The 22,094-nt window shown below is 48.2% G+C and overlaps 1 protein-coding gene across 1 annotated transcript in view; it reads left to right on the top strand.

The window, feature by feature from the left end:
- MSN (moesin) overlaps nucleotides 1–21,848 on the top strand; it is a 116,381-nt gene extending 94,533 nt beyond the window's left edge. Inside the window, exons 3-13 of the mRNA XM_029607557.1 lie at nucleotides 356–451; nucleotides 3,682–3,956; nucleotides 4,253–4,336; nucleotides 4,706–4,852; nucleotides 5,594–5,690; nucleotides 7,623–7,786; nucleotides 8,515–8,645; nucleotides 15,375–15,535; nucleotides 15,881–15,973; nucleotides 18,467–18,691; nucleotides 18,852–21,848. Coding sequence (XP_029463417.1) covers nucleotides 356–451; nucleotides 3,682–3,956; nucleotides 4,253–4,336; nucleotides 4,706–4,852; nucleotides 5,594–5,690; nucleotides 7,623–7,786; nucleotides 8,515–8,645; nucleotides 15,375–15,535; nucleotides 15,881–15,973; nucleotides 18,467–18,691; nucleotides 18,852–19,016 — 1,638 coding nt within the window. The 3' untranslated portion in view covers nucleotides 19,017–21,848. The remainder of the gene's footprint in view (nucleotides 1–355; nucleotides 452–3,681; nucleotides 3,957–4,252; nucleotides 4,337–4,705; nucleotides 4,853–5,593; nucleotides 5,691–7,622; nucleotides 7,787–8,514; nucleotides 8,646–15,374; nucleotides 15,536–15,880; nucleotides 15,974–18,466; nucleotides 18,692–18,851) is intronic.
- The last annotated feature ends 246 nt before the right edge of the window (nucleotides 21,849–22,094 follow it).

Genomic DNA, 22,094 nt, shown 5'->3' with positions numbered 1-22,094 from the left:
TCACCTCATGGGATAGGTGATAGAGCCCAAAAATTAACCCTGAGCTGCAGGATGTTAAGAGCCGGGCTCGTGGAGGCTTGCAGCTGGTTTAGCCGCTTCCTGGGCTGCCCACGGTGGGCAGTGCAGCGGTTCAGGCCAGACCTGCCATGTCTATGTGCCCCCCACACACACGTACGCACACACACACTCCCAACTGAAAAGTGCTAAAGGTGCAAATCCAGCACTGACCACATCACAGGTGGTAAGACAGAAGGGGGGGTGGGGGGGGGGGGTGGAGAGGTTTTTCTCTGTACTCTGGGCTTGCTGCTGTAAAGGGAATAGCAATGTCATCTCTTTTATTTTTCCTTCTCACCAGGTTGTGAAGACCATTGGGCTGAGAGAGGTCTGGTTTTTTGGACTTCAGTACCAGGACAACAAGGCATTCTCAACATGGCTGAAGCTAAACAAAAAGGTACAGAGGAATCTAATCTTTTTGTCTTTCCTTTCCCTTCTTGATGCTTCTCCCTGCCTCCTGTAATCCTGCACTAATTTAAGATCTTTTTTTTTTTGTGTTGGAAGGACAGTGGCGTCCGTGTGTCCCTCCCCTTAAGCATAGTGTTGTGTGGTTATGTTGCAGCCGCTTCTGAGAGGCGGCAGGGTGGAGGGGCCTAGCTGGAGGTAGCCCTGGAGCTGCTGCACTAGTGCACAAGAGGATCAGGACTGCCCTGGTGATAGGCCCTCAGAGCTCAGGGGAACGGAGCAGTCACCGACGTGGCACTCCCATGTCACGTGCACTGACAAATACAATGTAAGCCATCGAGTCTTGGGGGAATGGCGTTAAGTTTGGAGGCCCAGATGTGCTGCAGATTGCTTCCAGCTGTGCGGGTGAATAAAAATGCAGCGCTTCTCCCCCCCCCCCCCCCACCACGTTTCAGTTGGCAGCAAAAGGGAGCATTGAAAAGGTGGAAAAACGCCTTGGTTGTAAGGCGGGTCAGCAAAGGGGAAAGGAGAAAAAGGCCAAGATGGTTCTGGAAGGAGGTAACAGAAGTGGTGGGGGGCAGAGGTTAGCAGAGAAAATGCAGTGTAAAAAAAACAAAAAAAAGACAGAGACGAAACAAAAAATTGGAGGCAGGGAGGGCCCAAATGGGAAAGTACTGCTCAGTAAAGAAATGCGCAAACCCAAGGGGGAGTGAGAAGATAACTGAGAAGGGTGGAGTTTGTGAAGAGGGGGACTGGCTGGGATGAGAGCCTCGGCAGTGATAAATATGAAATGATTACAGATCAGATGAGGGGATGTGGTCGGTCATGGGACCGGACGCTGTACACCAAGGGCTCAGGAAAGTGCTTATAGTATTTATTTATAGTCTGATTCTGCTTTTCAACAGATTACATTCGGGTACTATAGGTATTTCCCTGTCCCCCCAAAATCACAAGGAGTGACTGTGGGATTTGACCCCTGGTTTCCCTGGGCTGCAGCTGGATTTAAACTTGTCCTTGAAGGCTGGGGCAGGTTCTGTGAGGGCCTAGAGGAGAGTGGTTGTGGGCTACATCAGTGATCTTCACTATTTCTCAAGTGAGGGGCCACTCTGCCAAAAAAACACTTCAGTAAGGGAGCCAGGACCGTTAGCAGATCAAGTGATTGGCGCAGAGGTGGCTTCCCCTCGGAGGCTGGCCCTGCTGCTCAGGCACACTCGGTGCAACCGTGTGCTCCAGCGCACACTCTTCTTAGCCCCTCCCCCATGCACTCTCTTCCCGCCCCTTCCCCCCCCCCCCCCCCCATGCACACTTTCTTCCCAGGACATACTCTCCCTCAGTCAATCTGAATCCCTACCAGCCATTCTCCACCACCCCTAGCCCTGTCTCAGCACCTCTCGGGGCTTGCTTCCTCCAACTCCTTCTGGACAACGCGCACACACACTCTGTGACCAAGCTGCACGCTTCCCAGACTCCTTTGGTGTTCTCGCGCGAATAGTTCAAGAGTTCAGGCACCACATGGCTCAAACTCAATGAGAGCTGCCTGGAAACAGAAGAAAACACAACAACTGTTCCGGGGGGGGGGGGGGGGCAGTGCTGGCAACCAGCCGCTGGAGAAGATGGAAGGGTCAGGGAGCTGCGGTTATTGGCTCCCTGGGCTATGCTTTTGGAGAAGGAAGGCAACTACAGTCCCATCGGCAGCGGGTAAAGCTGTGAAACGAATACGAAGTGTAGATGGCAGGAAACCAAGTAACGTGGCTTCATGAAACGCAATTGAGCTTTTGTCACCTCATTAAAAAAGTGGAGGATCAAGGAGGTGCAGTGGAACTGGCGCATAGGCAATTGACCTGAACCTACTGGAATGGTTGAAAAGGAGAGAACGTAATACTGGGTGAAGGATTTGGGGAATGAACTTAAATGCTAAAGTGTGGGATACAGAAATCCAAACCACATCAGTCTGCAGTTCGTGCTCTTCTGTCAGAGCTCTAGGAAAGGGGGCCCCTTTTCAACATCCAAAAGGTTTAGGGGCCCCCATCTTGTCCACACCAGTCTTGCTGCCACCATCAGTCTCTCTCTATAAAGCCTCTCTATCCATCCCATCAGCCTCTCCCCACAAGTTTCTCTTATCACCAGTCCTCCCCCGGTCTCTTCCACTCCACCCTCCCCACAGAGACTTTACATGCAGCGATTTCAAAATGATCCCTGAGGTCCCATTTCTTTCCTTCTTCATCCTTGGCAGCCATCCTCATGGGCCTCCACAATCCCTGCCCTGATCCTCTCCCTCCTAACTTCCTTACATGGCCCCTTCCCAAGTGTCTACCCTGTGGCACCATCTCCAGTCCTCTGGCCCCTTTGTGTGCTCCTCCTTCCTGAGTTGTTACCACCACCCCCCCATGGCCTCTTCCTGAGTTCTCTTCCTCCTGCCCGTCACTTCCTGTGGCCCCTTTGCCTTGATTACGTTGGATTTGTATGAAGGAGGATTAAGCTGTGAGCCCGTGCCCTTGTGCACAGAACTCCTCGCCACGTTAGGAGAGGCCTAGTGCACCTTATTGCAGTGGGGCTGGGGGTCGTGAGGAGACGGCATTGCCTACCTGTGGGTGGGAAAGGATCTCTGCCCGTACTCAAGTACTGACTGGCTAACTGCACATCTAGAGGGAGATTAGGGACCCTCCCCCCTCATTTATTCTGGGAATTTAGCAGTGTGTGTTACAGGGAGACCAAAAATAGGAGCCATCGGTGGAGATCAATCTTTCCAGCTAAGCCATCATTTCTGTTCTTACAAACTCTGAAATTCCCAGGTAAAAACTGAAAATGAAGGTTCCTAGGTATTATCAGGAGCCCTGGTCTGCCGCTGGAGGACGGGCACTGGGGAAGATGTGAATGAATGCTGATGGTAGGGGCCTGCTTTGATTGTTCTGCTAAAGCTTAAAGGTAGCTTCTGGGCCAAAACATAGTCAGGTTTTGTATAGTGGTCCTTTCAGATCTTTGACTTGTACTAAGAGGTACTGGTCTCAACATGTCACGTGCCAGCACTGTGATTTCAGTCTGTCTGTCCAGCATATCACTGGAAGCTGTAGTTCTGGGCATGCCATGCTGACACTGCTGTATCTCTGCCTTGGGCATGCTGTGCCAGGGAAGGGGTTCTGCTCTGGTATGACGAACGTCTAGGTGGTTGAAAGGTATCCCCTCCACTTTGTGCCAAATGCTTACCTATCTGCCACTTCTCAGGTGACTGCTCAGGACGTGCGTAAGGAAACCCCCCTGCTCTTCAGGTTCCGTGCCAAGTTCTACCCAGAGGATGTGGCGGAGGAGCTGATCCAGGACACCACCCAGCGCCTCTTCTTCCTGCAGGTGAAGGAGGGCATCCTGAATGATGACATCTATTGCCCCCCTGAGACTGCCGTGCTGCTGGCGTCCTATGCTGTCCAGGCCAAATACGGGGACTTCAACAAGGATGTGCAGAAACCCGGCTACCTAGCTGGTGACAAGCTGCTCCCTCAGAGGTAACGAGCCAACTCTTGGTAGAGTTTGGGGGAGGGGGGTGCAGGATCCCACAGTCTTGTACTACTGTGAAGAGTAAACACACATACCAGACCCAAAGACCGTCTGCGTACTGGCACTGTATTGTGAGAGCGATGGCTTTTAGTCTTGATGAACGAATATCTCTTGACGTTTCAGAGGCACATAGCAGACCAGGAGGGGGGCCATGAGAGTTCTGCTTTGAGCTTGTGTGAACCGGGAAGGTCTCCGCTGGGCCAGCATGCCTGAACTTGCTTTGCTATTGCTGTTCTTTTTCCAGAGTTTTGGAGCAGCACAAGCTGAACAAAGACCAGTGGGAGGAGCGGATCCAGGTGTGGCACGAAGAGCACCGGGGAATGCTCAGGTAATAGCTGCGCTGCGGGGGAGGGGAGAGGACCCCGGGGGGGGGGGGGGCTGCTTTGGGTAATGCAGCAGTTCTGGGAGAGGGCTGGAAGAACAGAAGAGGGGGACCACACAGATGAAAGCACTGTAGCTTTTCCTTAGTTTGAGTGGGTGTTTTCTGTAGGCTATTTAAGCCCATAGGAAGTTAATTTCATTCTGCCCAGAGAGTCCGCTTGAATCCTTAATTCAGGAAACAATGAATTTCCTGAGGAAGCCCTGATATCTCTGAGGACTCTAGCGGCCCCTTTGCTCTTGCTGAGCTTAACAGTGATACTAAAGGCAGGGTTGCACTCTTGAATGATCTGTTTCCTTCTCTTTATTCCCCCACCAGAGAGGATGCCATCCTGGAGTACCTGAAGATCGCCCAAGATCTGGAAATGTATGGTGTCAACTACTTCTGTATTAAGAACAAGAAAGGCTCTGAATTGTGGCTGGGGGTGGACGCCCTGGGGTTGAACATTTACGAACAGAATGACAGGTAACTGGACCTCTAGTGCTAGGACTGAAAAATCTGCACTAAGGATCTTGAAAGCATTTTGGCTTCTCCAGTGCCATGGACCTGGACTTCTCGATTAGAACCAAACCGGTTGTAGATTTCTTGCCCTTTAACCATGAGTCTGTGCAAACTGCAGTCCTGGTCTGTACCAGCATCTTACTGGTTCGCTCACTTACATGTTTTGAAATGAGCGAATGCATCCAGTGCTTTTCATGGGTTAAACAGAAAAGTCACCTTGTCGGGTAGCAAGCAAGAGTTAGAGACAGAGGAGCCATGCAAGCCATTGAGTGGAGTAGCCCAGTGGCTAGAGCAATGGGCTATGAACCAGGGAAGCCCGAGTTCAAATCCCGCTGCTGCTCCTTGTGACCTTGAGCAAGTGATTGCCTCAGGGACAAACTTTGGTGAGCTCACTGGGGACATGGAAGTACCTGAATGTACTCCGCTGTGAAGTGCCAAAAGGCAGAATACAAAGCAAGTTAAAGCTTAGTCTTTAAACGCTTAGCACCCTAGTTTTTCCTTTGTTACAAATAGTCACTGATGTGGCTTTTGTCCTTTGTGCTGGCTTAATCTTGGCAGAACTTCTGATTTTTGACTCAGTTTTGGAAAGCACCTGGGGTGGCGACTTGCTCATTGAATATTTTTTTTTCTTGGTGTTTTTTTTTCTTTACTCTGAATCCAATAACGACTTCACCTTTTTTTATTTCTCCTTTCTGCATTGCTTAGGTTAACGCCAAAAATTGGGTTCCCCTGGAGCGAGATCAGGAACATCTCCTTCAATGACAAGAAGTTTGTGATCAAACCCATTGACAAGAAAGCACCAGTAAGGATGGGACGAGGTCATTGTGTCTAGCACTGTAGGTAGCGAGCTCACCTGTGAAGCTGCCTGGCTGATTCATGGGCAGCGCCTCTCAAAGCAATGCTGAGCCCAGTGAATCAGAGTGCTTTATAAAACATTTAAGCCAACAAATTTGAGACTCCACATTGAATGTTTAAATCTTTTATAATCAAGAACTGTCTCTTCAGTCTTTTTCTATAACATAGATGTCAGCCTAGTTGTTCCCACCTACACTCTAACTAAGGATATCCCCCAGCTGACAGCCATACAAGCTGGACTGCCTGCAGGAGAGCACACCTTACCCCAGTTCTGTTTTTCCCCCCCTCTCAATTCTGAGTAGAGAAGCAATACCTGGGCACTTCTACTCTCATTGTCCTTAAGCTCTGTGTGTCCCAAGCATGCTGGGGCCCAGCTCCAACTTGTAGACTCCTAAAACCCTCTACCACATTCTCCAGAACAAAGCAAGTTATTTGAAATCCACCACAAACTAGCAAAATGAATCATGCAGGGGAGGTGCTGGCACTGCAGGTTCTGATCCTGTCTTGGATGGATCTGACCCAGACTTATGAGTCGCTTGCAGCTCCTTATAGAAGCATATCACAAATAGGCCGATACAGAGAAACCCGCAGGAGAGCTGGCAAGCGCCCGAGCCACTGTCCTGGGCACGTGAATCAGTGTGTAAAAATATGTAAATGAGGGCCCGCAGTAAAAGGAGGTGCTAGGGACACTAGCACGTCCCTAGCGCCTCCTTTTTGACAGAAGCGGCAGCTGTCAACGCTCAATTTTTCTGCCGTCTGTTCTCGAACCTGCTGACAGCCATGGGTTCAGAAAACGGACGCCGGCAAAATTGAGCATCTGTCTTCCAACCCGTGGGCAGATTTAAAAATTTTTTTTTAACTTTTGGGGCCTCCGACTTAATATAGCTATGATATTAAGTTGGAGGGTGTACAGAAAAGGGTTTTTTTTTTTTCTGCTTTTCTGTACAGTTTCCCAGTGCCGGCCAAAATTAAAATGCAGCTTGGCTGCACATTTTACTTTCTGGATCATGCGGGAATGACTAATAGGCCCATAAAAATAAATAAAATAAATACATTTTGCATGTTGCGGGCGCTATTAGTTTCTGGGGGGGTTGGCAGCGCGTTTTCAACGTGCTACTACCCCTTACTGTATAAGGGGTAAAAAATAGCACATGGAAAACGCACATCCAAACGGGGACTAACAGTGCACTCGGCCTGAGCACACTTTACTGTATCGGCCCAAAAGTTCATAGTAGTCAGTCATGTGGACTGGCTTGGTAAGGCTTTCATTATGCAGGTAGACTAATCCCCATTGTAACTCAGGGCTTCTGGCAGCAGTATAGCAAGAGGCAAGCTCAAAGGCTCTTTCCTTGCAGGCCTTGTGCATTGGAGAAGGAAGTGGACTACTTGTGTGTTAAGGAAAGCTTTTAGCTTTCTTCTTTTAGCAGGCATATAATTAAGATATATATTTATTGGTGAATAGGATAGTTTGGATGTAAAAGATCTTCTGTTTGTCTTGTGGTGGGTTTTATGTAGTTATATATGTTTTATGATCCACACTGGACAATTTATTGAAAGCTTGTGGAATAAAATAATACACAAACACACATAACTAGATAATCTGGTCCTGGACTGGTTTTACACCGGTCCAGATTCAGTTTCTTGCTGTATCGGATTTGAGGTCACTGCTTCTCAGAAAATCCAAAGTACTGCTGAACATCACCAGTTCATAGAGGGGTGATGACCCCTGACCAGCTTGTGCCTTCCCGCTGCAGCGGACCACCATCTGGGAGCAGCTGATGGTGTGTCTGTGACCCCGTGTTTGAGATTAACACGGAACTGGAAATTCTTTAAGGCAATGTTAACCTTCCTCCTCCTTTTCCACTTCACTCCCCCTCAGGACTTTGTGTTCTATGCTCCGCGGCTCCGGATTAACAAACGGATCCTGGCCCTGTGCATGGGGAACCATGAGCTGTACATGCGCCGGCGCAAACCTGACACCATCGAGGTTCAGCAGATGAAGGCACAGGCCCGGGAAGAGAAACACCAGAAGCAGATGGAGAGGTGAGTGCCCGGCACGAATACGGTGATATAATTGTCCAGCAGGTAGAGGGTGAGCAGACTGTGACCAAACTCTGTAGGTAGCACTGAAGCTCTGCTGCATACAACATTGAAGTTGCCCAGGGTCTTGATTTGTAATGCACATAGCACTACTGTGCTTCTGGGTAACACTAAAATGTAGTGCTGTAGAATTCCATAGTAGCACAGATAGCTACAGCGTGTTAAAATACCATTTTTAGAGCATTACATTGTAATAGGATGTCCCAGCTGCTTTATAAAAATGCAGATCTGTGCTACGTATACTGCAGTGCTTGAGTACACAAGGCAAGTACGAACACTCACACTGAATTATTTCACTGCTTAGGGGACCTGTTAAAGCTGCTCTCATGAGTAACATGGCATAGGACTGGATTCATTTATCTGACATTTTCATTTTGTTTCATCTTATTCCCAACAACAAATGCAGTAACTGCACATGACTCTGAAATTGTGTAACCTAGTTCAAAATGTTTTAAAGCAGTGTGTGATTCACCTTTTGTTGCCCAAACCTGCCTCACTGTATCTTATCTCTAACTTCCTTCCTGAAATACGTCCAGTCGTTCACCAGTTCTCAAATCCCCACTGTACCAACTTTTAGCAAGATGCATTGCAGTTAATGGTGAAAGAACTGAGGTATTGGGTTTCAAGAGTTACCATCTTTAATCTCCCTCTCCCCCCCCCCCCCATGCCAGAGCCCTCCTAGAGAATGAGAAGAAGAAACGGGAGCTGGTGGAGAAGGAGAAAGAGAAGATTGAACGCGAGAAGGAAGAGCTGATGGAGCGTCTTCGGCAGATTGAAGAGCAAACCAAGAAAGCCCAGCAAGGTATTGGCCCTCCTAGGGTTCTAATCCCAGCTCTGCCACATGGGTCTCTTTACTTCTTCGTGCATGGTGGGTAAGAGTGACTAAGCAGTCACTGGGGCCCATCGGATTGTGAGTTTACCTTCAATGATTTTGCATTTGGATGTTCTCATTTGCAGGAAGCTTAGCTCTTCAGTATTTCTCCATCTTCTAAGCAGTTAGGGACACTACACACATTTGCACAGTGTTAGAAAATCTAAATCAAAGAGAATCTTACCTCTACAAGACTAGCCCTGCTCTCCTGCTATGATACCAAAGGGTCCCTCCCCCAGTCGAGAATTCCTCAGGTGATTTCCAAGATCCCTCAGAGGTAAGCCTCGGTCCGGTAGCTGGTTCCCGGCATGGACTTAGTCCCCAGAGTGGCTGAGAGGCAGTGGGTGCAATACAGAGCGCGGCGGTGAAGGTATTTTCCTCTCCCCTGCAGCCGGAGACCACCCGGCACGAGACTGGGAAGCGCCGAGACAAGGTAAGGTAGAAAACTTTCTTAAAGTCTCCGGTCTCCGAGGCTCGGCTAGCCGCACAGACCGTCCTTCTGGCGTCTGTTAAATCGGATTGAGCAGCCCCGTCCGAGCTAGACCCCGATCTGGTGTGAGGGTCCTCCCACGTGGAGATCGGGGGGGGGGGGGGGGGTTGCCATCTCACCCATGTGGTCATCGGTGCCATTTCCCCCCCTTGATCGCCGTATTGTCTGCACAGCAGCAAGCCGGGCACACAAACGGGGATGTGCCGGGTGCACAGTGGCACGCACATCCCCGCAAAGTGCAGAAATAGCATCCTGCACGCACATCTTCGGCGCACCCGGAGCGCACAACTAAGTCTCCCGGCGCGCGCACCTACGCGCACAGACTAGTTTTGAGCCACTCCTTGTGCACAAATCATGGCACTGCCGGCCAAGAAAGCCAAGGGACAAGCCCTCTGCCCAGCCTGCCACCTGAGAGATGGACAACCTAGTGGCCTCTACCCTATGCCTATAGTGCAAAGAGACTCTGGGGGAACCGAAGCAAGGCCCCCCTCAAAGTAGAGGAATACGGCTCCACCAATGATAGTACCCCAGACCTCTATATCTCCGGCTCAGCCCCTCCTCAGATGGGTACCTCAGGGAATTCCGCTGGATTCAATATGGACACAGGGACCTTATCCTGGGAAGAATTCTTCAAAAGGCTGCAAACCTTTGTCCAGGCGCAATCGGTACCACCTGTGACACAGCCACAGACTAAACTAGAACTGCAAGACCTTCCAAGCCCTCTTTGGATCCCCCGAGACGTGCTTCCTCCTAGGGGGACAAACATACCTCGGGGGAAGAGCTTGACTCCCTGGAGGAAGGGGAAATCCATCCCCCCCCCCCGGGGATGGAACCATACCGAACCATGATGCGATTTCTTCTCCAAAGACGAGTTACGAGATCTTGTGTCTCTGAGCCTGAAGATGCTGGCCATTTTGGGAGCAAGTACCATGGCGGAGCCAAAGACTAATCCAGTTTTAGTCAGTCTGTCAGGCCTCATGCTATTTCCCAATGCTGCAGGCCATACAACAACTGATTGACCTGGAATGGAATGCCCTGGAGGCCAGCTTCAAAGGAGGACAGGCCCTAGAAGCCCTATACCCCGTGGAACCCACGGCCAAAGAACTCCTAGTGTTCCCAAAAGTGGACGCCATGGTCTGCGCCATCTCAAAGCGCACTACCATTCCAGTTGGAGCTGCACTCAAGGATGCCCAGGAATCCATCCTTAAACAGTCATTTGACGTCGCAGCAATGACCCTACAGATCGCTTCCTGCTGCGCCATTGTAACACGTGCCTGCTTGCTTCTCTTCAGGGATGCAAACACTTCCACTGAAACATTAGAACTGGCGATATCCTTCCTCACAGATGCAACCTCAGCCAGGGGCGTCTCATCCATAGTAGCAGCCAGAAGGCAACTATGGCTTCGAAATTGGTCAGCCGACGTGAGCTCTAAGACTAAACTCACAAAAATGCCTTTTAAAGGATCCCTCCTGTTTGGAAGCGAACTGGAGAAGTTAGCAAACAAATGGGGCGAATCCCCAGTATCTCTGTTACCGGAGGACAGGAACAAAAGAAACCAATGCTACTCTCCCAGAAGAATAAAGGGCAGAGAAGCCCGGCATTTTAGACCGTACAAAAACACATACCAAGCACCTCACCCCACAGGCAAGGGTCAGTCCTTTCGGAACACACAATAAGAGGGGAGTGGGCTCAGGTAGGCTCTGGCCGCACCCCACCAATGAAAATCAACAGACTCATCCACAGGAAGAAGCCATAGGGGTAGACTTGACCCATCTTTGGTAGAAGAGGGTGAGATAACGTCAGACAAGTGGATCCTAACATCATTCGAGAGGGATTTGGACTTCCACAGCATCCCTCCAGACAAATTTGTGAGATCACCTTGCCACTTCCTCTCCAAGAGGACGGCAGTAGAAGCTACTCAGCTTAAAGGTGATAACCTCTGTGCCCACGCACCAACAAAATACTGGTCACTATTCCATCTATTTTATAGTCCCCAAGAAGGAGGGAACATTTTGGCCCATCCTGGATCTCAAGACCGCCAATCGCTACCTGAGGGTACCGCACTACCGGATGGAAAACCCTATGCTCAGTCATAAGGGCAGTGCAACTGGGAATTCCTGACTTCTCTGGACCTGTTAGAAGCCTATCTCCACATCCCGGTCCATCACAACTATCAGCGCTTCCTACGCTTTGTGATACGGGACCATCATTACCAGTTCTGGGCTCTACCCTTCAGACTAGCTACTGCCCCTCAGACTTTCACCAAAATCATGGTGGTAGTGTCAGCAACACTGAGGAAAGAAGGAATCCTCGTACATCCGTATCTGGACGATTGGCTGATCAGGGCAAAATCTCCAGAGGAAAGTTACCAGGCGACTACCAGAGTCAAGAATCTACTGCAGAATATCGGGTGGGTTGTCAACCCAGCCAAGAACTGCCTGCAACCCTCCCAATTTTCAGAGTACCTGGGGGTCCAGTTCGACACCAAACAAGACAAGGTCATTCTTCCCCCTACAAGGAGAAGGAAATTGATGGACCAGTTGCGAAAACTATTGAACTGTGCTCGCCCCAAGGTATGGGACTACCTCCAAGTCCTCTGTCTCATGACATCGACCCTAGAAGTTGTCCCAAGGGCAAGGGCCCACATGTGCCCACTACAATGTTCACTACTGTCGCGATGGAACCTGATGTACCAGAACTATGCCGTTTGGACCCAGCTCCAATGGTGGCTACAGGAAGACCATCTGAGCAAGGGAGTAAGACTATCACCACAGACCTGGATCTTTCTCATCACGGATGCGAGGCTGTGGAGCCCACTGCCAGGAACTGACAGCCCAGGGGCAATGGGACAAGGAAGAGTCGGGATGGAACATATATACCAGCTGGAAGCCCAAGCAATCAGACTTGCCTGCCTACGGTTCAGTCACGTCAGACAACGCCACAACAGTTGCCTACATGAACCGCTAAAGAGGAACCAGAAGCCAACAGGTGTCTCTTGAAATAGACCCCCTAATGGCGTGGGCGGAAACAAACCTGCAAGAGATCTCAGCCGCCCACATCGCAGGAAAAGACAACGTCACTCGGACTATCTCAGCAGAGAGAATCTAGACCCAGGGGAATGGACGCTGTCAACCAGTCTTCCAGTTAATAGTGGGGAACTCCAGCCATGGATCTCCTGGCAACCCGGTCTAACGCCCAAGTTCTTCAGCCACAGATGAGAACCACAATACCAGGGAATCGACGTCCAGACCTAGTCACAGGAAGACCTGCTGTACGCTTCCCCCATGGCCACTACTGGGCGGTATCATCCGCAAGAGAGAACACCACAGGGGCCTAGTACTACTAGTGGCTCCAGGCTGGCCAAGAAGGCCTTGGTTCACAGACATGCAAAGACTTCTTGCAGGGAACCTTCTGTGCCTTCCTCCACCCAGGGACCTTCTCCGAGATCCTCCACGAAGGATCCCGGAGGGATCTCCGCAACTCCCACACAGGGACCTTCTCCAGGGATCCTCCACGAAGACCCAACTCTATTCTCTCTTACATTCTGGCCATTGAGAGAACTCGCCTGAAGAAGAGCGGATATTCTAAGGCAGTGATTGACACCTTGCTCCGAGCATGCCTCTAACTTACATATGAATATGGAGAATATTCGAAGCCTGGTGTGAGGACCGTGACATCCTTCCACGGACAGTCAAAATCCCCATGATCCTGGAATTTCTACAGGATGGATTGAAGAAGGGGTTGTTTCTCAACTCTCTCAAGGTTCAGGTATCTGTGCTGGCCTGCTTCAGAGCTAAAGAGGATGGTATCAATCTATCATCCCATCCAGATGTTTCCTGCTTCTTGGAGTCAAGCAAATCAGACTACCACTAAAGTGGCTGGTGCCCCTATGGAATCTCAATCCAGTATTAGACTTCCTAGCAGGAGCTTCCTTCAGACCTACACACACAGCCTGTCACTATGGCTCCTGACCTTGAAGACTGCATTCCTAGTTGCAATATGTTCAGCCAGTCACATCTCTGAGCTTCAAGCACTATCCTGTAGGGAACTTTTCCTCATTCACACCGGAATCCATATAGCTTGGCACTGTCCCCTCCTTCCTTCCGAAGGTGGTTTCTCATTTCCATCTAAACCAAACCATCTTGCTGCCATCTCCAGATGAACATAAAGACTCTGAAGACTCACGCCTTCTTCGTCTTAACGTTGGCAGACTCCTAGTCCGATACCTGGAAAGATCGGAATCCGTACAAAAGACGGACCACATATTCGTCCTTCACAGCCGGAAGAAACAAGGGGAAGCGGCCTCGCAGGCAACCATAGCCAGCTGGGTCAAAGAAGTAATCAAGGCGGCCTATGTAGAGGCAGGGAAGCCTCCACCTCTACAAGTCAAGGCCCATTCTACAAGGATCTAGGCAGTGTCCTGGGCAGAAACCAAGATGCTGTCTCCCGCTGAGATCTGTCGGGCGGTGATGTGGTCCTCCATACATACCTTCTTGAGGTTCTACCGCCTGGATGTCCAGACCTGGGAGGACACATTTGCAAGGGCAGTACTAAGAGGGCCACGGGCAGCCTCCTACCCGGTTCTGGAGTAGCTTTTGTACATCCCATTGGTCCTGAGTCCATTTGCTACACACTAGGAAATGGAGAAATTACTTACCTGATAATTTTGTTTCCCTTAGTGTAGACAGATGGACTCTGCATCCTGCCCACAGCTGCCCCAAAAATCCAGAAACTTCAGGTGACAATCCCTGGGAGCAAGACAAGCATGGGTAAGCCAGGTATTACCCATAGTTGCCAGGTGTTGGCGTTTTTCAGTTGAGTGCACTGGCGGTCTCCAATTTGGAAATCAGTTTAACCAGTCCTAGTTAATCAAGTTAGCCAAGTTAATCAAGTTATTAAAGCACACATATATCCACAATTGCTTTTTGAGGAGAATACTGAAGAACTAAGCTTCCTGCACGGGTATATGTAGGCTGACATCAGATTGAAATCTGACTCAGTCTCCCAACTGCTATCAGGAGTACACTATACCCATTGGTCCTGAGTCCATCTGTCTACACTAAGGAAAACGAAATTATCACGTAAGTAATTTCTCAATTTGTGTTCATAACATGCAACAGTTCAATGTTATAAATACAAATTACCCATTAAATAAAACACTAAAATACACTTCATAAGTAAAACACAATTCCAAAATTTTTACAATAATCCTGGCCCCCAGCTCACTCTGTTTATTAGGGCTGAGTCAGCTAAGCAGAATATCAATATAACACAACGAATTGAACATAAACCTCCCCACACAGCCTATAACCCACCCGAACTGCTTAATCTCTCTCCCCACCATACATGCAGATAATCATTCAGCACTCTGTCTTGGAGCCAGAAAGGACATCTTGTATCCAGGCCGTAGGCAGTGTCTCATAAGCAGTCCAGACACGCCTCACAATTGGGACTTCTCAGCCCTATACTAACCTGTATTGTTCCCGCCATCTGAAAGTGACAGTGGTTAATCTCCACTCCTTTCCCTAACCCCTCTGCAATCTGAACTTCTCTTTTCTATGCCTCAATGCTGCCATTTCTCACCTGCTCTGCTGAAAGTTGAGGTTTCCTGACCAAGCTTGAAAGCTTCCTGCTGTCGGGAAATGGGTACTGGAAGGTTGCTTGTTTTCTGCTGCAACCTTATTGTAATCACTGTGTGTGATCCTTCTCCAGCACTACCTGCACAGCCAGTGAATAAGAGGTGACCACGCTCCCTGCCCCATCTGTTATTCATTTGCTTGTATAGTGTGTGAACTTACACCAGCAGTGCCCTGATGCCCCATGCATTCAGAACGGTGAAGATGTCTGAGCACAAAACACTTTAAAAACTTTTAAAAAGGCATCTCCAAATGCAGTAAAAAAAAAATCAGAATTCCCTAGCGCTGTCTCTGTAGGGAAGTGCTGGGATTAAATCTGGGTCGCCTAGGTTTCATAGCTCTGTACTGAAATCTAGATCATCGCCTAAATATTTCACATCACTTAATTTTTTTAGGTAATGCTTGGTCAGAGGGAAAAATGGTAAGATCCTACTGCCTCACTACTTAAAGGTGAAGGGGAAAAAAAGAAAATCCTGCAGTAGATGCCGGCTCTGAGGCTGTGCCTGCTCACATTTCTCTTGTCCTCTGCTCAGATTTGGAAGAGCAGACCCGCAGGGCACTGGAGCTGGAGCAGGAGAGGAAACGGGCCCAGGAAGATGCTGAGAAGCTTGCCGCAGAGCGGCAGGCAGCCGAGGAGGCCAAGGAAGCGTTGCTGAAGCACTCCCAGGACCAGATGAAGAACCAGGAGCAGCTGGTAAGAGGGCCTTATTCTCTCTGATCGCCAGGTCTTCACTTTAAGCCGGTAGAGTTTGTAGCATCTAGGCAGCATGATGTTTATGCAGCTCGTGCATGGAGTTAAAGGGATCCAGGACCAGGTTACAGGGACCGGATGGTTCAGGCGGTTACCTGCACTGCAAGGTGTAACCCCCCCTTGTCTGCTGGCTGCCCTAGTCTTTCCAGGTCTCTACCTAACCAGTAGGCCCGAGGAATCGGGGGAATGTGAAGATATCTGCAGCTAATCTAATCTTGCAGTGGGTATCTCCAGGAACTTTGCAGGACATCTCTGCACCCTCATATATCTGCATTTTTGCTTCCTTAGGCGGCTGAGCTGGCGCTGCTGACATCCAGCATCTCCCAGTTAGAAATGGCCAGACAGAAGAAGGAAAGTGAAGCAGACGAATGGCAGCAGAAGGTACCAGTATAGCTAGCAGTATGATCCGGTCTCTTCGGGGAGTGGGCAGCACAATCTCAGCCAGCTGCTCTCCAATTAATGGCAAAGGGGAAAAATGACAGATGGTAGCCCTTGGCATTTAAACACCAAACAAAGTTCTACAGCTGGGTGATGAGGGATAAAGCTACCATGCAAGAGTGGGAAGAGTTAGTGTTAAGTTGGGGTTTTTTTTCCCTTTCTATTTGGGTTAAGGAATACTCAGGAGGGGGTTTCCCCATTGACTTGCCCCCTCTAAAGACCCCAGCCTCTGCCCTCTGGATCTCCCTCCCAGTCAGCCTCAATCATGCATCCACCATCCTGTCGCCATCCCCGATACAGAGGCATTATGACATTTTCCGTTTTATTCACCATTCCCTTCCTAATTCCCAACATTCTGTTTGCTTTTTTGACTGCCGCAGCACACTGAACCGACGATTTCAATGTGTTATCCACTATGATGCCTAGATCTTTCCTGGGTGGTAGCTCCTAATATGGAACCCAACTTTGTGTAACTACAGCAAGGGTTATTTTTCCCTATATGCATCACCTTGCACTTATCCACATTAAATTATCTACCATTTGGATGCCCAATTATTTGTTTTGGTATTCACTGCAGAAGATATGAGATACGCATGCAGGAAGTCATGTACAAAGGTGATTCAGAGGAAATAAATCTCAGTGAACGTAGAAGATTTACTAGGGCAAGTTGACAAACTGAAGAGTGGAAAAAAAATCACCTGGATCAGATGGTATACATCCCAGAGTGCTGAAAACTGAGATGAAATTGCAGACCTGCTATTGGAAATCTGTAAACTCAGTATCATCTATGGTAATTGAAAACTGGAAGGTTGCCAATGTAATGCCAACTTTTAAAAAGGGATCAAGGGGTGATCCAGTAAACTACAGAATCTGATGTCTGTGCCAGGCAAAATAGTTTCTACCATCATAAAGAACAAAACTGCTGAACATATAGATAAGCATAGTTTAATGACACAAAACCAACATGGATTTAGCCAAGGGAAGTCTTGCCTCACAAATTTGCTACTTTTTTTTGATGGTGTAAATAAATGTGGATAAAGGTGAACCAGTTGATATATCTGGATTTCCAGAAAGCATTTGACAAAGTCCCCCATGAGAGACTTCTTAGGAAATTAAAAAGTCATGGGATAGGAGGAAGTGTCCTATTATGGATTGCCAACTGGTTAAAAGAGAGAGTAGGCATAAATTGTTTCCAATTGGGGAAAAAGGTGAATAGTGGAGGGCACCAGGGATCTGTTCTGGGACCAATGCTTTTTAACATATTTATAAATGACCTGGAAATGGGAACAAGTGAAGTAATCATATTTGACAATGACACAATTATTCAAAGTTGTTAAATTGCAAGAAGATATTGTAAAACTGGGAGACTGGGCATGGAAATGGAAAATGAAATTTAATGTGGACAGTGCAAAGTAATGCACTTTGGGAAGAATAGCCCAAATTATAACTACATAATGCAAACTTCCATATTAGGAGTCAGTCACATTCAGGAAAAGGATCTAGGCATTGTTGTAAATAAGTATACATTGAAATCCTCTGCTCAGTGTGCAGCAGCAGCCAAGAAAGCAAATAGAATGCTAGGGAATATTAGGAAAGGACTGGAGAATAAAACAGAGAATATCATAAGGCCTCTGAATCACTCCATGGTGCGACTTCATCTTGAGTGTTGTGTTTAGCTGTGGTCACTACATCTCAAGAGATATAGCAGAATTAGAAAAGGTACATAGAAGCGCAACCAAAATGATAAGGGGGTTGAAACAATTCCCCCTGAGGAAAGGCTAAAGAGGTTAGTACTCTTCAGCTTGGAGAAGAGACAGCTGATGGGGGATATGATAGAGGTCTATAAAATGAGTGGAGTAGAACCAGTGAACATTAATTTACTCCTTTTCAAAAAGTACAAAGACAAGAGGACACACAATGAGGTTACTAGGTAATAGATTTAAAACTAATAAGAGAATTTTTTTACTAAACATATAATTATGCTGTGCAATTTGTTGCCAGAGGATGATGTGGTGAAAGCTATTAGTGTAGCCTTGTTTAAAAAGCGATTTGAACAGGTTTCTAGAGGAGAAGTCCATAAACCATTATTAAGGTAGAGTTTGAGAAATCCATGGCTTATTCTTGGGATAAGCAGCTTGGAATTTATCAACTCCTTGGGATCCTGCCAGGTACTTGTAGCCTGGAAAGGCCTCTGTTGGAAACAGGATACTGAGCTTGATGGACCTTTGGTCTGACCCAGTATGGCAAGTCTGATGTTCCTATGTAAGCTGAGGCGGTGGATCAAAGCACCCAGAAGCTTTGTGATATGGAAAGGGAGGCTGGAAAAGCTTCGTGAAAGGTGATGGTTGAGGGTGGGGTCTTCAGGCAGGTGAATAATACCCAGCTACTTCATTTCTAGTTTGCTTGCCATGCTTGACCCAGTGTCACGTTTTGCAGGCTAAGATGGTGCAGCTGGATCTGGAGAAGACCCAAGCAGAGCTGAAGACTGCCATGACCACAGCCCATGTCCAGGAGCCTATGCAGTCTGAAAACGAACATGACGACGACGAGAATGCAGAGGCTAGTGCTGAGCTTCTTGCGGATGCCACCATCAAAGACCGTAGTGAAGAGGACCGTACCACCGAGGCAGCGAAGAATGAAAGGGTCCAGAAACACCTGAAGGTACCAGGGCCACCACTACATTCTTCTACTGTGTGGCTTAAACTGCTCAGAGTTGCTGCAGGATTCCCTGGGCACTCAGTCTTTTGCTTTGTCCTAAGGCACTATGCCTAGATGTGCAGGGATTACGGTCTCTCTTTTTTTTTTTTTTTTCTCATTTAAGGCACTAAGCTCAGAGTTGGCGAATGCCCGAGATGAGACAAAGAAGACCGCAAATGACGTTCTTCATGCTGAGAACGTGAAAGCAGGCCGCGACAAATACAAGACCCTCCGGCAGATCCGTCAAGGGAACACCAAGCAGCGTATAGATGAATTTGAGTCCATGTAATCTGCCCTTTCTTCTCAGATCCCCCTCCCATTCCTGTTCCTGTCCCATCCCACCCCTGTGCAGGAGCCACCACAGAAGAAACACCAGGGCTGACTCGAGCAGTTGCTGTCACAGGAAATTAGTACTCATCAGCTTATTTAAAAAGAGCGTCATAATTTTAAAATGAGTTCTGTCCAGATAGTTTTATCCTATTGTGTTCTTGACAGGGCGCTGCAGTTGTATTGTCAGGGGGAAGGCAGGTCAGTGCCTGTTAAATGATGTCTCGCATCCCATTGTCTTCACCAGAGTTGCAAAGGATCTGCTGGCCACAAGTTTGGTCAGCAAGAGCCAATGGCTGTGATCTGTGCAGTCAACCTTGCTCGCCCAAGTAACAAGGAGCACGTGAACAAACAGGGAAAAGGATCCCAAGCAGTGATATGCTTGGTTTGGGCCAAAGTGGCTTTCTAGTTTGACTCTGCATAGCAAGCTCAGTTGAAGGAGCCTTGGTCTCCAGTGCCAGTGGTGGGAAGGGCAGCAGCATGTCTTGGTCCCTGAAGTCTCAGACCTATTGGTTGATTATTTTGCTTATTTAAAGAGATGTTCATCTGCTGAGAGCTTGAGGGGGTGTTAGTACTCTGCTCTAGCTATGGCTTTCTTCTCTTGCTTTTTGGGTAGGATGATCTCGACTTTTTTCTTTTTACCCAGCAGGTTGCTCTTGTTCCCTCATGGGCTTCCAGCTCAGTCTGAATCTGCCTCTCCTGGGTGATGGTACCTTGAGAGATTTCCCCCATTTTTTTTTTTGGTCCAGTCGTTGTTGCAAAAGTCTTTGGCCCAGGGGAAACGCACCAGGGTTGTGCCCAGAACCCTGTGGTCACAAGCCCTAGTTGTTCCCGTTGAGTGGCGACTGAGCTTCTCCTCCAGGTACTGTGAAGACCTGACCCTGTTAGGCTTAGGTTCCTGGCATTGACGTGTGCGTCATTTCCATGTCAGGAATATGCCCCCTTGTATTTGAGGAGGGGTGGGGGGGGTGCTCTTTAGAGAAACCTCTGCCCTCTTCTGTACCAGGCATTACACTTTCTTCCTGCCACATCACCTTGTAGCTGCCTGGGCTAATATGCTCCAGGGCTGGCAGGCATTGACTAATGTCTACATCAGTCTGGAACAATTGGCAAACTAATCCTGTTTAAAATTGCTTGTCTCTGGGTAAGAATGCCTGGCATCAACAGCCAGGTACTCTGTGCCAAAACTCTAACCCCTTCACCAGTTTGGGAGCCTGCTAGATAAATTTGGGAGGGGTGGGGGGGGGGGTGTCACCTAGTTTAGACAGACCTGCTTGGTACGTCATCAGCAAAGCCATTGCAGTGCAGCTGCCAAGCCCCTTGGCTGCGATGTATACAAAGCACTGCATCTTGCACACGTGCATTTATCAGACCGCCACCCACTTCAGTTATGTGCCTTAATTACTGATAAATTCACTGTGACCTGTGGGGCTGGTTCTAGTGCATCCCACTGGGAGGGATTTTCTGCAGATCACCCAGAGGAATCTGCTTTAGTGGTCTGTCCTGCCTAGATTGGGGGGGGGGGGGGGTTTGTTTGTTTTACTAATGTATGCAAGGCTTAGTGGGTTGTGTCATGCGGTAATTAAGGGACCGATCTAAGACTGGAGGGGGGACAGTGAGGATTATTTCAAGAGTCCAGGAATCTCCTGCTGCTGCTGCAGTCTCTCTCTCCCCTAGTTGGGATTTGTAGAGCCTTTAACAAGAGTCACTGATTTACAGAGCGCAGCAATGTCTCTTTCTCAAGGAGGTCGCCTCCGGTATGCCTGTAAGCTCCCGAATCTTCCTCTGTGTAGGAGTCCTAAGAGCCAGATTCACTAAGGCGTTTCTCACGATCTGCATCTGGGGGTGGAAAAACTGAGTGAACTGCACACAGAGGCCATGAGCTGGAGGGTGAAAGTATCCAGGCTTACTCTGTGTAATCTTGAATGGCATCTATGCTGGCCTTCACACAGTGAGTTTCTGCCCTATCTGAACACTGCTGCCTTTTTTTCTTTTGTGCCATAGCTGCAACAGTTTGTGCCACAAGGATACAAAGTTACTAAGATAGCAGACTTTGATATGGCAAAGTATCACAAGAATCTCCAAGCTTGCTATCTTTCTCTAGAACATTTTTTTTATTTTTTTTTTAAACCGCTGCTCTGCTGTATTAAGAGCTCAGACTCCTGCACATCATTCCAGATGCTAACCTCTGGATGTGCTCCTGACTCTAGCACTTTTGGCCATAGGTGAGCTCTGCTCTCACACCCCTGTTACATGTACAGGAAGGCAGTCTGGTCAGGTTGGTGCCCTTCCTGTTGTAATCGTTTCAGCCTCCTTTCCTACCAGTATTATATATTCAAGTGGCATCTAATATGATTTCTACTTTGGGATTTGTTTTTCTAGCTATGCACAGTTTAGAAAAAACCAGGAGGGAATGAAAACCTCCTATTGAAAAAATTTTGTATACTGTATTATAAAACAGAAGATATTTTGCAACAATTAATGTTAAGGAGCTTTCAGTATTATATCAAAATATTTCTAGGGTTTTTTCATAGAAAACTAATTTTTTTTTTGTGTTCCCTACATCTTTACTACTTGGATATGTTGTGGGGCTGGCAGGTGATCACCCTGGCAAGCCAATCACATGTGGTTTTGTTTCATTTGTTGCTGTAAATTATAACTCACTTTTGGACCAGTTATTTTTACTGGTTAAATTAATAGGTCCGTGTTTGGGTCCTGTGCCTTCTACCAGTCGTTCTAAACTCGTGTCCTGTTACTGTTCTTCCTGTGCCAATAAAGTTTAGAGGAACTGAAAGTTTGGTCTGCTTTTTATTCCTAGACCCCCACCTGCTCAGACTTTGGAAGGGTGGCAATGTGAACACTTGGCCATTCTGGTAATTGCAGATTAACTAAATGTGCCGCCAGAAATGGATTTCTGAAGAGCTGCTCTGAGTGTTACATGAGTGCAGTGCTGCAGAAGTGCTGAAGTCTTTCTAGTCTCCTCTCTGGTCCTGGGTTGGATGCAGATCTGTGTGGCAGCTATCTGCCCCCTCCTGTTATC

The sequence above is a fragment of the Rhinatrema bivittatum genome, chromosome 6, assembly GCF_901001135.1.
Source record: "Rhinatrema bivittatum chromosome 6, aRhiBiv1.1, whole genome shotgun sequence".
NCBI lineage: Eukaryota > Metazoa > Chordata > Amphibia > Gymnophiona > Rhinatrematidae > Rhinatrema > Rhinatrema bivittatum.
Note: the sequence above shows the minus strand (reverse complement) of the source record. Positions and strands in the feature narration are given on the sequence as shown.